This window comes from Etheostoma spectabile, chromosome 1, assembly GCF_008692095.1.
Source record: "Etheostoma spectabile isolate EspeVRDwgs_2016 chromosome 1, UIUC_Espe_1.0, whole genome shotgun sequence".
NCBI lineage: Eukaryota > Metazoa > Chordata > Actinopteri > Perciformes > Percidae > Etheostoma > Etheostoma spectabile.
In genome coordinates, this window is record NC_045733.1 from 7,302,154 (window position 1) to 7,315,500 (window position 13,347).

The window sequence follows — 13,347 nt, forward strand, 5'->3', positions numbered from 1 at the left end:
GTCAAAGCCCAAAGAACCCAGGTGCACAGGTGAAGCAAACAAATATATCACTTCCGCTCAAACCGTCATGAAAACGCCCACCACTAGGCTACAATATTAGCGAATAACACAATCAATAAATGAGACCATAAACAACATAATGTGGCTCCTGCAGTAGGCCTACATAATTTCCGCATTTTTTAACCGAGCAAAATTCTTTTGATACATGTTAACAGGTCTGTCTGGAGATGCTATAGGCCAAGTTTCGTGCAGATCGGACACACAGCCCAGGAGGAGTTCGAAAAAGCAGGTTTCCGATATATCCTAGGCCTATTGCCATTTAGAGTAAAAAAAAGTCTAGGCAGAATGATCGTGCTCTACGTCATGTGATTCAGCTCCATTCAGGGAACATGTAGAAATAAGATTTTGTGCGATGGGATGGGAGTTGTAGGGCAATACACGTTTTTTATTAAAGTGCCCCCTGCTGGCAGAAGTGTGTCAGTTGTTGTGCCTGAGGTCCCTGCACGGGACTGGACCAGTCCTGAAACTTGCACTGTACGTTTGCTGTTTGCAAATCAACACAAACATTCGAAAAACCAGATGTTTCTCACAGAAGTTGGAAGACCAAACCAAAGATAAAATGCCAGTAAAGAAAATACTAAATCACTTTAATGTATCTTTAAAAAAAAATAAAAAAAATAATCTAAGTTATCTCCCACTGTCACATATGAGGCAATTATAGCCTATTCAGTTTTAGGCAATTTTTTTCTAATCTTCATTTATGTTCTTTCATTTTTCAACTATTTTGGTGATGTTTTAAACAGTGCAGTGACCACAAGACATTAACCCTGCAGTGGATACAATAAACCAAAAATAACCTCCAACACAACTCAACAGGTAGGCTACTAGCCCACTTGCTGGGATGCTTGCAGGTGCAGTCATGTGATCTCAGCAGAGGCAGCCTCACGAGCGCGCAGAAGCATAAAGCACCCGTGTTTTCTTTGACCTGGCCGAAAGAAAATGCAAAGAAGGAAGCATGGACTTCCGAATGTGTTGTATTAATGTCAACGCCGTTTGCGTAGACGCTCCCCTTCACCCTGCATTGTCTACTACGCACGGGCAGACGACGTGCATCGGCGCCCTCTGCGGTCACAGTTCCTGATGGGACACAGCTTTCTGTGGAACACCGGCAGCTCCATCAGCAACTTCTCAGATGAGCTTGGGACGCAGCGCGCATGCACACAGACAAACTGAGTATGGACAAGGCTGCGCTTTTCTCCAGAAATGCGGATTTAAATCTATTTTAAGAACGATTTTTTTTTCTCACGTCTGTTTATAAGAAATACGGTTTAGCAGACATCCATAATGGAGTCGGAAGAGAGTAAGATATCAGTGTGGGTCTGCCGGGAGGAGAAGCTCGTCTTCGGCTTGTCAAAGCGCACAACCTGCGCTGATGTTGTCCAAATACTTCTGGAGGACCAGAACTCACAGCACGGCCTCTCCACAGCTTCCTGCTCGCAGTCTTACTGCATCGTGGAGAAATGGAGAGGCTTCGAGAGGATCTTACCGAAGAAAACCAAGATTTTACGGCTTTGGGTCGCGTGGGCAGAGGAGCAGGGGAATGTCAAGTTTGTGTTGGTGAAAAGTGAGGCGTCTTTGGCGAACCACGGAGCCCGGAGCGCAGAGGCGCGAGTAGTGCTCAGCAAACACAGCCCCTGTGTTACCAAGGGGACTCCACGGTCTCCCATGGGTGGCATCCCACCCGAAAAACAGCGTCGAGTCGTCAGGAAAGCTTTCAGAAAGTTGGAGAAGATCAATCAAAAGAGGGCGCAGAGAGACGCGTCCTCTGTGGAAAAGATGGAAACGTTGGTCCATCTTGTGATTTCTCAGGATCATACAATCCGCCAGCAGGTCCAGAGGATTACAGAGCTGGACGCAGACATCGAAAGATGCGAGACAAAAGTGCATTTTGACAGAATAAAAAGACACGGGGTTAATTATGTGCAGGACACGTATTTAGTGGATGCTGCTTCCAAGCGAGAGGGAGACCAAGTGTGTTCAGCTGAGACTCTTGCCAAGTTTGAAGAGTATGTCCGGCAGTGTGAGGAGGTGGTTCGACTACAAGAGGAGCTCTTGGAGCAGGAAGCCCTTATAGACATTTTCACGGTGCAGATGCAGGAAGAGCTGAACCACCGCTGGATGCAGCGGAGAGACGAGGAGCTGCACAGCAGAGGAACAGAGCCGTGTGAGGGCGCACCATCCCACCCCGGCACCGAGGCAAACACAGCGTCAGAAAAGGGGCTGATTTTGGAAGAAGAGAGGATCAGAACACAGCTAGATGCGAGTTTATACATCGGTCTGCGCCTCAACACGGATTTAGAAGCTATTAGGAGCGATTTAGAGTTGACCCAGGAGATTTGTGGGGCGAGGGAGAAGGAGATGAGGGATTTACTCGAGAAAGTGAACACTTTGGACATAGAGGAAGGGACAGAGGAGAGATGTAGCCACGGGGCAGATGACAAAATAGGGATGACGAGCACTTTGGAGAGGAAAAATGAGTGGGTGGAGCAGGCCAGGGGCCTGTCCAAAGCTCACAGTGTGAACGATGACGACTCAGACACTGGCTTAAGTTCTCTGCACAGTCAGGACTCAGGCAGTCACACTGTGTGGGAGTCTTTGGTTTAGGATTTTACCAGGAAGGAAGGTCGCTTATCTGACTGTTTATCATTTTTCAACTAGAAAAAGAAGAAACTTCTACAGTCTCAGGGATCCTTGTTGCTCTGAAGTAAACATGGATGAAATACTGGATTTATCTGACATTATGCTGTTCTAAAAGGGGAAAAAAAACCTTTGTATGTCATCATAACAATCCTTACATATACCTATATTTTCATATATTTCTATAGAACATCCTTTAAGAACTAATACAGTTTTTTGTTGGCGCATGCTGTTTTGACATAAAACAATAAAAGCTGTTTTTGAAGCTTGATTTGTTAATTGTTCCCCCTTTTTCTTTGCAATGAGCAAAACACAGATAACAAAACTGAAAAGTAAAATTTAAAACCTTAAAGGAGAATTCAGGTTGATTCCAACACGTAGCTTTTTTTTCCTGCGATATTTATTTTTAAAAGATATATTTTTATAAGATTACATAAATAGCTCAATTCTAAATAATAAATCATTCTCAACTACTGCAGTGATTTTGTTGGGGAGTGCATCTACATAGAAGATAACAATGAAAAAGGATCTTATCTAATGTGAACCATTCTTTGTTAAACTTTTATACTTTACCTACACCAAAGCAAGTAAGTGCTGTGACTAACGTTACTGTTCTAAAGTGATTTTGGAGAGGGAAATTAGGTAGAAATATGCTGGTGGGCTGACATCACATCATTGTATTCATATAATAATGAATCCAGACTAAAGTGTATGACAATGACTGCATTTTGCTCTAAATTTCAGGTTGTGGTCGACTTGCGGGGCCAGCTTGTTTGTGTGATGAATTGATCAGACCTGCACGTCACGCACACCAGCAACAAACTGTGTATCCAAGAACAATTAAATCAGTGTAAATGACGTTAGATCAGACACAGACTTCTGTAGTAGATTAGTGTTACGTTTCCAGTGTCGCGGCTCCGAACCGTAACGTTAGTTGGGACAGACAGACCTCTTTTTTCTTTAGGCTAACTATATTAGCTTTAGCCTGGCTGGTAGCAGCTTTCTGCGGGGGAAAATGGCCGGGGGTCGTTGTGATTATGTTGCATTGATCAGGTAATTTAGTTTGTATTTAGTTCGAACATAAAACACTGACTACTGTAGCTTCACTGACTACCCATCAAAAACTATGCGCATCACTGTGTCATCACAGCTGCTGCCTACGGTACTTTTCTACACACGGAGAGCCTTGCTTCCCATAACAAACCCATCAGACTAACATCACATACACACATTGGCCACATGATTACCTGTTTTAAAGGGGAAGGGTCGGCCGGTAATATGATGTGACATCGCATGCGCACATTGCAATGTTGATGCTAAAACACAACATCGTTCAGCCCTAGACAGCACCATTTTTTTTCTTCATTTTTCTCACTACTGACAGCACTCCAAATTTACAAACAACAGAGCTACAAGTTGAAATCGACCGGAATTCTCCTTTAAGATGTTGGGGTGAGCACTGCAGGGTGCAAAGAAGACATGAGATTGAAGTATGAAAACAAACACTCTGCTGTGTCTATACACACCTCAGAGACAGCAGGGTGACACAACCAAAGCATAAATTCAAATGTCTGTGGGATTACTCTGCAGATTGTAAACAACATCTGAGCTTTCACTGTGACCCAGACAGAAAACCTCTTTGCTGTGAATCATGAAGTCATAATAATATCTGAAGTCAAAACAGAGGCACAAAGCTCAAATAGGGCAGCTCTACACCCTGGATGTCTCACAAGCAGAAATGATAAGACACAACCACAGATGATAAGACACACTATGATAGCTATATTAAAATGGTGTGTCTTAATGCAGGATGATTGCTGTTAGAAGTTTTAGTCAGACATTACTTTTTATTGAGAGTATACTTTACATTTGATGATGCCCACATTTTGTTGGGACAAGAAGAAACATTTCTGCTCTTGTTTATTTTTTTCTTTCCTTTCACTCTTCACTCCCTCCGGTCCTGGTAGACAATAACCTCTGCTTCATGTAGCCTAAAAGTTGAGGTATATTTGTACTGTTGATCCTCAGTTCACCCTATCTTGGTGTGCAGTAAGCTATTTTTCTATACTTTTCTAGAAGATTAATGATTCTGCGTGGCAGCAAAGAAAAACAATCTCAAGACCATTTCAATTTAATTTCTATAATCCAGGCCTCACATATTGGCAGTTCACTTAAAGCCCTTTTTAAGACTCCTTCAGTAGTCATTATAGAAATAATATTGTGGTTTGGTAAATATCATTGACCTCCGAAGATTCTGATAACTAAGGATACCAGAGTGGTATTGGCCCCATGATGAGACTAAGCCACTTTAAATTCTATTTCTTGTTATTAAAAACAAATCAGTTACATAACTTCAATCACACTGGGCCTCCAACTAAATTTCCAGTACCTCAGCCTCCCTGGCTTTTAACTTTACATAAACATGACTCCAACCAGTTCCATGCAGTGTAGCATAAAGATTTTAAATTGGGTCAAAAAAAAACCTGCTATGGGATGAGTACTTGGCAGCTGTTCTTAGTTAATGTATGTTTTACAGAAGCTGGTTAATCATAAATAAGTATAAGTCAGGTAGTCAAAGACCTACACATATTGTCAAAAAAGTTTAGTGTGATTTCAGCTTTGGATTATGAAACGTGGTGCAATCCCTTTTCTGCTATTAAATAATTTAGCTGAACTTCACACATTCTAACACTTCACACATTATAACACTGTGGCCTACAGATTTAACCTCAACCGGCCCGTTAGACACCGCCTACCAAGAGCCTGGGTCTGTCCGAGGTTTCTGCCTAAAAGGGAGTTTTTCCTCGCCACTGTCGCACTGTTGCTTGTTCTGGAGGAAACTACTAGAACTGTTGGGTCCTTGTAAATTCTGGAGTGTGGTCTAGACCTACTCTATCTGTAAAGTGTCTCGAGATAACTCTTGTTATGAATTAATACTATAAAAAATTGAATTGAATTGAATTGAATAGATGACAAAATTCTGAGTTTGATTTGTAGCCCTGAGACATCGTCCAAGGCCTTTTAACATAAACAAAAATGTTATGTTGATATTCAGTAGGGTACGTGACATCCCTGCTGCAGCAGTGAAAAACACAGACAGAAAATATGACACTACTGCTCCTTCCTAAATTTATTTACTGTCAGAAAAGGTATCTAGGCTTGGCGATAGACAATGAAAAACACTGTAACAGCATTAAAATGAGTATTGAGTTTCTGCCCTTGATAAACCCACCCATGTGCTACTTTTATGCACAGTGATACACAATACAAAACTAAAGTATACATTACTACCTGTGTCCTAGGAGTTTTATACCTACTTAATAGGTGTATTGAATTATTCAAAACCTTAGGGAAATAAACAATGCTTAAAGTGGTTTCTCAGTATATACAGTGACTGTGTGTATCACATATAACATTTGGAGTATAATCTGTGTTCCTAGTGTACCACAGCAATGTTGGGCTGGCATTGTTCAGCTACCTTTCACAATGATATTTTCACTCTGTTACTCCTGAGAAACATTTTCATCAAATTATTGATAATCTTTTTATCTTATAATCCCTAATCCAGACATGTGTTTCAAGTTTGAATTTAAATTATAAAAAAAAGAAAACATCAAGTGTCAGTTTCAAAGTTTAAAAAGTACGCAGACACACAGCTACAGCTTATTTAAGCTTGGCAAATTTTTTTGTCAGTAAGTTGTTTCATACTTTATTCTTGGCTAATGAAAAATAAAATACTTCGAAGCAGCATACAGACTGAAACTGGGCACACCAGCTGAACATCTTTAAATGCAAAGGTTAAAAATATATAGATTCATTGTTGTAAATGTAAGAGCTACTTTTAATAATATTAGCCTAGAACAAGTCCCACTGCCCCTTCCTTGTGTGTTTTTTACTGTCAAATCTTTTTATTATACAGTGTTTGATGTTTCAACATTATTTATCTGAGAGTAATTGATGAATCAGACACAGAGAGAGACATCAGCTGTAATAGTTTAGATATGGGTTTTAACATGTTAAACTATAGGTGAAAAGTAAAATTCTGCCCACAACATATACAGTAAGACAGTTAACAACACCATCATCTCTTTATGTTGTAAAATGACTGAACAATGTTGTGCAAGTTTTTGACGGTGCAAAATAATCTTTGAATGTTATTCAAGCTAAAATGTATTGAAATGCCACCCAGACAGATACACTTGAGGAGCTGAAGCCCTGTATGTTTTTTTGTGATTAAGGGAAAATGATAGAAAGCTACGCCAAAGACCCTATATCACATTGTTAACAAAAGTAAAAACAATAATTTGTATATCCACCCTGTTATTTGGATTCGCTCCAGAAGTTAATGGGTTCTTTCTTGGCCCATGTTTCACTCTTCCTGAAAATTTCATGAAAATTGTTGTTTGCAATCCTGCTGACAGACAAACAAACCAAACCGAAAACAGCCATCTTGGTTGGGGTAATAAAACTGAACAGCTTTAGTGTGCAGTGCAGCCGAGAACTGCTTTGTGGGAGTGCTGCAGGCTGCTCATGTTGACTAATGTGTCCACATCTGCTAATTTTCAGTGGCTGTAATTCATCTGTGTGCAGTGACTCACAGTGACACGTTTCTGTCTTGCTTTGCAGATAAGGTCACGTTTTCTTGCAAAGGACATAAAAGGAAAATTAGTGCAAGCTGCGTCTCACAGAGAAGAGACTGACCTTATTTTAGGTCTCTCTCATTGAAAAGACGACATGTAGCATCCAGCTGATTCATGGTTTAAAACATAATGCAAACTGTGGATAAAGGTAACAGCTACAATTATTAGGAATGAGAATAATTCATATCAAAAGAGAACATCCACAGTATTATTAAAACGATTTGTTACTCCCAGTACTTTACTTTATACTCCCAGTTTCTCTAGATCTCCTGTACAAATGTCATAGACCAGACTTGTGTCGACATGTTGTTATGCATAGTTTATGGCAGGTGAACTCTCTGAGGTGCTCTGCAGCCTCCTTCTTGATACAGGTTGTCCAAAACTCACAGATCAAACAACCTGCTGTGGTAATCCAACAGCTCCACACAGCAGGAATTACATTACAAGGCAAGGCACATTTCTGGATCCTGACAGCAGTTTGTAACCACCTACTGTCAAAGTGAAGTTTTTAGCTCTTGAGAGATCAAACAAAAGGTAAATGTCTTTCTCTTAATCACTTTTGACAAGCAATTAGAAAGACTTCATTGCACACTGCTCCTGATTTACTGTCCACTGGATGAATATGTTTAAGTTGGACAACAGAAACAAAAACACAAGTTTTATGTTCATGAGGCAGCTCAAATAGTCTCCAATGTGTTTTCTTCTATCAACTAGTCAGTAGGGAATGCTTGAGAAATAAAAGTTTATTAAATTTGTTAAAAAGGGAGGTACCCTGAGACTCCATGACACTATGCATCCTCCGGTCATAACTACTGAAACTACATGCTACAAACTCTGACATTAAAAAAAACAATCTTAACAGCTTTTTATAGAAGTGAGACCAAAATATCCTTAGTTTCCAAAAACATCTTCACTGGCAAGGGTGTAGCTTAAATTGGTCCTCACAAATAAGTGACACACACACACACACACACACCTCATCTTAAGTGTCTTTGTCCTTTGAATTTAGGACAGCATCATTGTCAAACAAGGGGAAGTACTGTATTACACAAACCCTGTGGGAGCCTTCCTGCTTCTTGACCCACAGCAGCACTTTCCTTTCTCATGTGGCTCTCTTTTTATTTACCACTTTGTTACACAGAGGAACAAGCAAAAATGTTATACTGCAGTATTCTCAGAGGAAAACATGAGTGTGTTCCTCATCTTCTGTTTCAGAAGTAAAGTTAGTGTGGAGTGTTTCCCACATTGCTGAATGGGGGTTGTATAAATGTCTAGTTTTGATTATGTGGATTGTCCCCAGAAGTCTGGAGCCACTTAAGAGGAAATTCAGGAGTCTGAAGTGTCCTTCTCCAAGGCTTTTCACTGAGCTGGCATTATTAATGAGACAAAAGGTTTTGAGGAATGTCAGTCCTAGTTTTCTCTCTGGTATGCAATCAGAGCTCCCTGCAACTTGTCTGATAGCTTCTTTGTCGCCGTTATCCAATAAGTATGTCCAAAATTTGTTTTTTTATTACAACATCCTGGCATCTGCATAAGTACTCACATCCCTGTGCACGCTAACAAAAACATGTCAAGCCCTAACAGAGAAAATGTCACAGTCTTTGTTCTAGGGTCATCACAGGGTTCACAGGTCATGTTATCAGAGGTTAAAGTTACTGAAGCCGCCATCTGACCCTTTATGCTGGGGGGTCATGAAGGTGAACAGTTGGGAGGTAGGAGCTGGTGAAGAAAGCACACTTTAAGTGGCAGGACTCCCCAACTTTGGCTTTTTATGGACAGAGCAGAGGGTTGTATGTGGTGGTACGAAAGCAGCAGGAGACCAGAGGTCTCTGCATGGCCACTAAATCATTATGTCATCTCAGTTAACTCCATAAACAGTTTTTTTTTTTAACCAAGTAGGCCGAAAACAGGTTCTCATTTGCAACGGCGATCTGGCCAAGAAAAGCATAGGCATGCGATACAACATGCAGTTTCACATTCAATACAATACAATACAAGAATTTGTATTGTAAGACTCTCTCCATGCATCCTCCTCTGTCTAAATGAGGAAATGACATCCAAATGAAAAATATTCTCTTCAGAGGAGACTTTCTCATGTCCATAGGTGGTGTGTTTACACAAATGCTGATATTCAATTATAACCTGATTAGGGCAATACTAAAAGAGTTATCTTAGCAGCAGGTCAAAATCAAAGGAAGCATTGTAAGAGATCTTAGTAGGTTTCTGCCCAGCATAGACCAATCTGAATGTAGAGAAAACTGAGTTGCTTGATGCAACCAGGTGCAAAGCTGCGTTTCTAGTAATAGAGGCATTGCTCACAATGGCAGAAGATCAGTGGTGGTGAAAAAGCAATCAAATTACAGTCTTGGTGCCAGTACTACACATTTGTATACTGTAAAATGTACTAAGGGCAACCTGTTAAGGGTTAAGATGCATACTATATTCCAGGATTCAGCAATAAGGTTCAATTGTGGCCCAGTTTTTTCAATTTTCTTCAAGGGGGGGGGGCAACATAGCTTTAAAGATGCAATGGAGATGCAGCCCTATATATTGTCATGTGGGGCGGTGTTAATTGCAATGAACATTTTTAACATTTTCTTTCTTTAAAAAATTAAACAGATGTATAAACTTATTGTTTTAGGCTTGTATTCAAGGGCAGTTGTCATTTTTATTAGCTATTGAGTGCTCATAGATTGACAGCAGCTACACTACAAGGCTTAAATTATAATTATAATAAGTTTCCTTTCATTAGGGGGGCAAAAAATTTGCCAGATGGATGGAGTTTGCCCATGGCCCACTATTTGCTTTCAACCCATTAGGTTAAGATGAAATACAATATTTATTTTAAATAACAGCCTCAAATGTGTTAGGCACAAAAATGCCTTGATTTGTTGAAATGTCAACATTACTTCGAACAACATCAAACTCCTCAAATTAATTGCACTGAAATTTATTATCTTTTCCTGTTGTCAAAGTAAATTCCTTGCATGTTAAGAAAAAAAGACAACGTGCCAGAGTTCACTAATCCCAGGAATGTGTCACTTTTGTGTTGGTCCATTGTTCGGCCTCGGAGAGTGATCTGCCACGAAGTCACTAATGAAGGTATTGACTCGAGAGCCAGGACTTCAATACCAGCGCTGATGTGTGAGCCACTCAGAGAGCACTTGCCGGCTGCTAACAGACTAGGGCCGCCAGTGTGCGCTCATTAGACCTCATTGTGCTGGTGGCAGGTGTGTTAATCCTGTAAGGCCGGGTGCTGACCCCGGGACCTTGCCTGTGGGATACTGTACAACGTCTTTCCGAGCGTCTCAAGGCCTGTCACCTCCTGTAGAAGCTGATGCTGCTCAGATCTGTCACCAACAGGCTCATTACCCTCCAATAACCTTCTTCAGAGGACTTACATCACATCTAGTGGAGCAACAAAGAGTCTAGGGCAAAATATGCTACTCTTTGAATACCAAACATCATAAAACCACATCATGACTGGTGTCATTGATATCTAACTGCAATCTGAAGAATGTATTAATTCACCTTTGTGAAAATCACTCGAGGCAAATAAATCAAGAAATCATTGTGGTTTATCCAAAAGACATTTTCTCAAATTTCCACAGCAAACACGCTATTTTAAAGCTCTTCAAACAAAGACTAATAGTGGTATGAATATTTTTGTTTTGCTAATAGATGGGAGGCCATGTTTTTAAGCACTAGAGTACATTGTAAATTGATCAACATAATCCAAGCTGTCCAGCAGGACCCTTTGTCTTCAAAAGACGTCTAGACGTCTAGGTTACAGTTCACACCATTGTTCGGTTAGAAACCAGAGATTTTGAGAATAGGTGCTACATACAACAAAACTGTGTTCCTGTTTGCAAAACGGCAAATCATGCTTAAAACTGTTGTATTCTCAAAACCTTTCATACCATCAACAAAAATTGCACAGGGGTGTCTTAAAGAAGATATTGTAACAAAACGTCCTCACTCAAGACGAAAAATTGAAAAATCAGACAGATCCTAGAGTAGTAGAGTATGTTTACTATGATACAACAAGTAGATCCTACCAGACAATCTGATTGGTCAACTAGACAGGTAGAACGTGCTCAAATCCGCATGACAGTTTACCCAGAGCCCTTTGATCACAACTGGCGCATCACTTAAAACATCACTCTGCCATTGCCCTGTCAACATTATGGGGAAAAAAAACTGTTTAAAAACATTTGTATTCATGTAAGTAATGCAGGGACCACAGTGGAACACATAAAGGCTCTCCAACTAGTATATTACTGGATAACTGGTTATGTTTGGATCAGCTGTGCCAGTGACAGTGCTATCTAGAAAACAGCTGCTAAATGGGATTTTCGTGGACGTACAAGAGCTAGCTGTGTCTGTCGATGGAAAAAAATAATTTGTTTCAGATGATATCTTAGTTACAACAAGATTGAGCAAGCACAGAAGTTTTGGGTTTATATGTGCGGTCATACAACCCCTGCGCTAACGCCTTGGTCTTAGCCGCATCACTGTTGTGCCAATAATGATGTTAAATCAAACCTTCTTGTGTAATATTGCTTACATCCCTGTATTTCCCCTCATTTCCATCAATACCTCCATTTTCATTCATATCACACCCAACATTCTCCCTGCTTGAAAAGAATAAACCTTGGCATAGCTCTGCAGTGACGTTAATCACAGTCCATGACCTTGTGAGTGTGATATGGAAATGCAATTCCGGTTTTTAAACTTTCCACGGGGTAAGATAGACCTTTGATATTTAGATGGAAGTAGGGCAAGTGCTAAGGCTAGTGATTCTGTATGGCTGCACTTAGGGACAGTAGTGATTCGAGCTAAATTTTAATGTTTGCTAATTTGCATTAAATGCAAAATATAGCTGAGACTGATGGGAATGTCATAAGTTTGTTAGTACATGGAACAAATTTATTTTATGACCTGATGATGTTAAAGTCACACAATGACTGCCTGTACAAAATTTCTTGGCAATCAATCTAGCAGTTATTGAAGTATGTTGATCTGGACTAAAGTGGTGGACCAACTGACCTATACTGTCATTGCAAAAGCCATGTAACTAGCATGTCTAATGTGAAGTAGCTTTAAGAAAAAGAACCTAATAGGCAGATGAGTCTGGTTGTTGGAATTCAGTTTGGTATAGGAGCTCTTGTTACACTCCCTCTGAGCCAAACTCAGTTGGCTCTCCATGGCTCCTTGCCTGGCTTCCCTTGGTGTGAATGTGTTCAGTTTTAATTAAAGTGTATCAGGGTTTAGTGGAAGGATATACCACATTACATCTTACAAGTGTTCAACGGCTTCAGGTAGTCTGTGGGAAAAGATGCCACACCCATAGTGATGAAAAGAGAGCTGTATATTACAGTAGTGTATCCTCCAACAACACACAGACATCCTCTTATCGTGCATAACAGAGGATTTCATGGGTATGCATGGTGTATCAGTTACAGAAAAACTCATGAAAAAGCTTTGGAGTATTTGAAATTCACTGAATTATCTTCCTCTCTATAAAAGTCAATGGATTCTGCTCAAGGCTAACATCACATAATCTTCTCTCCAGAACAATTGCTGTAACCCCTTCCTCCTTATCACCTAATGGGAAAGTTTGCTTTAACATACAATGGGAACGGATTGTGTTGCAGTACTTTGAAACACACATTGTGTACAGTGGAGACTGAAATAGGATCAAAACAGCAAGAATGTGGCAAGTTTCTGATTTTGTTGCACCTCTTGCAACCTAATGCAAGGGGTATTTAAACATTATGACAGGACAGGAGCTGTTGTTTATGTGCAAATTTCATCTGAGGTACATTTAACCTTTTAGCTTATGGTGCATGCACATTTGTGCACACTATTATTCAGACTGTTTGACATCGCAGAAAGAGCTTTAAAATACATTTGGGCAAGATTTAACAAAGTCTACATCAATGAGGATTAAATAGAAACATTGCACAAGGTCTTAAATCTGCTAATGCAATCACTGAAAACTCTTCGT

The 13,347-nt window shown here is 40.2% G+C and overlaps 1 protein-coding gene across 1 annotated transcript; it reads left to right on the plus strand.

The window, feature by feature from the left end:
• The first annotated feature begins 1,077 nt into the window (after positions 1–1,077).
• rassf10b (Ras association domain family member 10b) lies at positions 1,078–2,966 on the plus strand. Its single transcript, XM_032521177.1, has one exon. The coding sequence runs from the start codon at positions 1,345–1,347 to the stop codon at positions 2,662–2,664; it is 1,320 nt and encodes a 439-aa protein (XP_032377068.1). The 5' UTR covers positions 1,078–1,344; the 3' UTR covers positions 2,665–2,966.
• Positions 2,967–13,347: the final 10,381 nt, after the last annotated feature.

Excerpts from the sequence above, each read along its gene's own strand:
- rassf10b (XM_032521177.1), top strand. The coding sequence starts at position 1,345 with ATGGAGTCGGAAGAGAGTAAGATATCAGTGTGGGTCTGCCGGGAGGAG.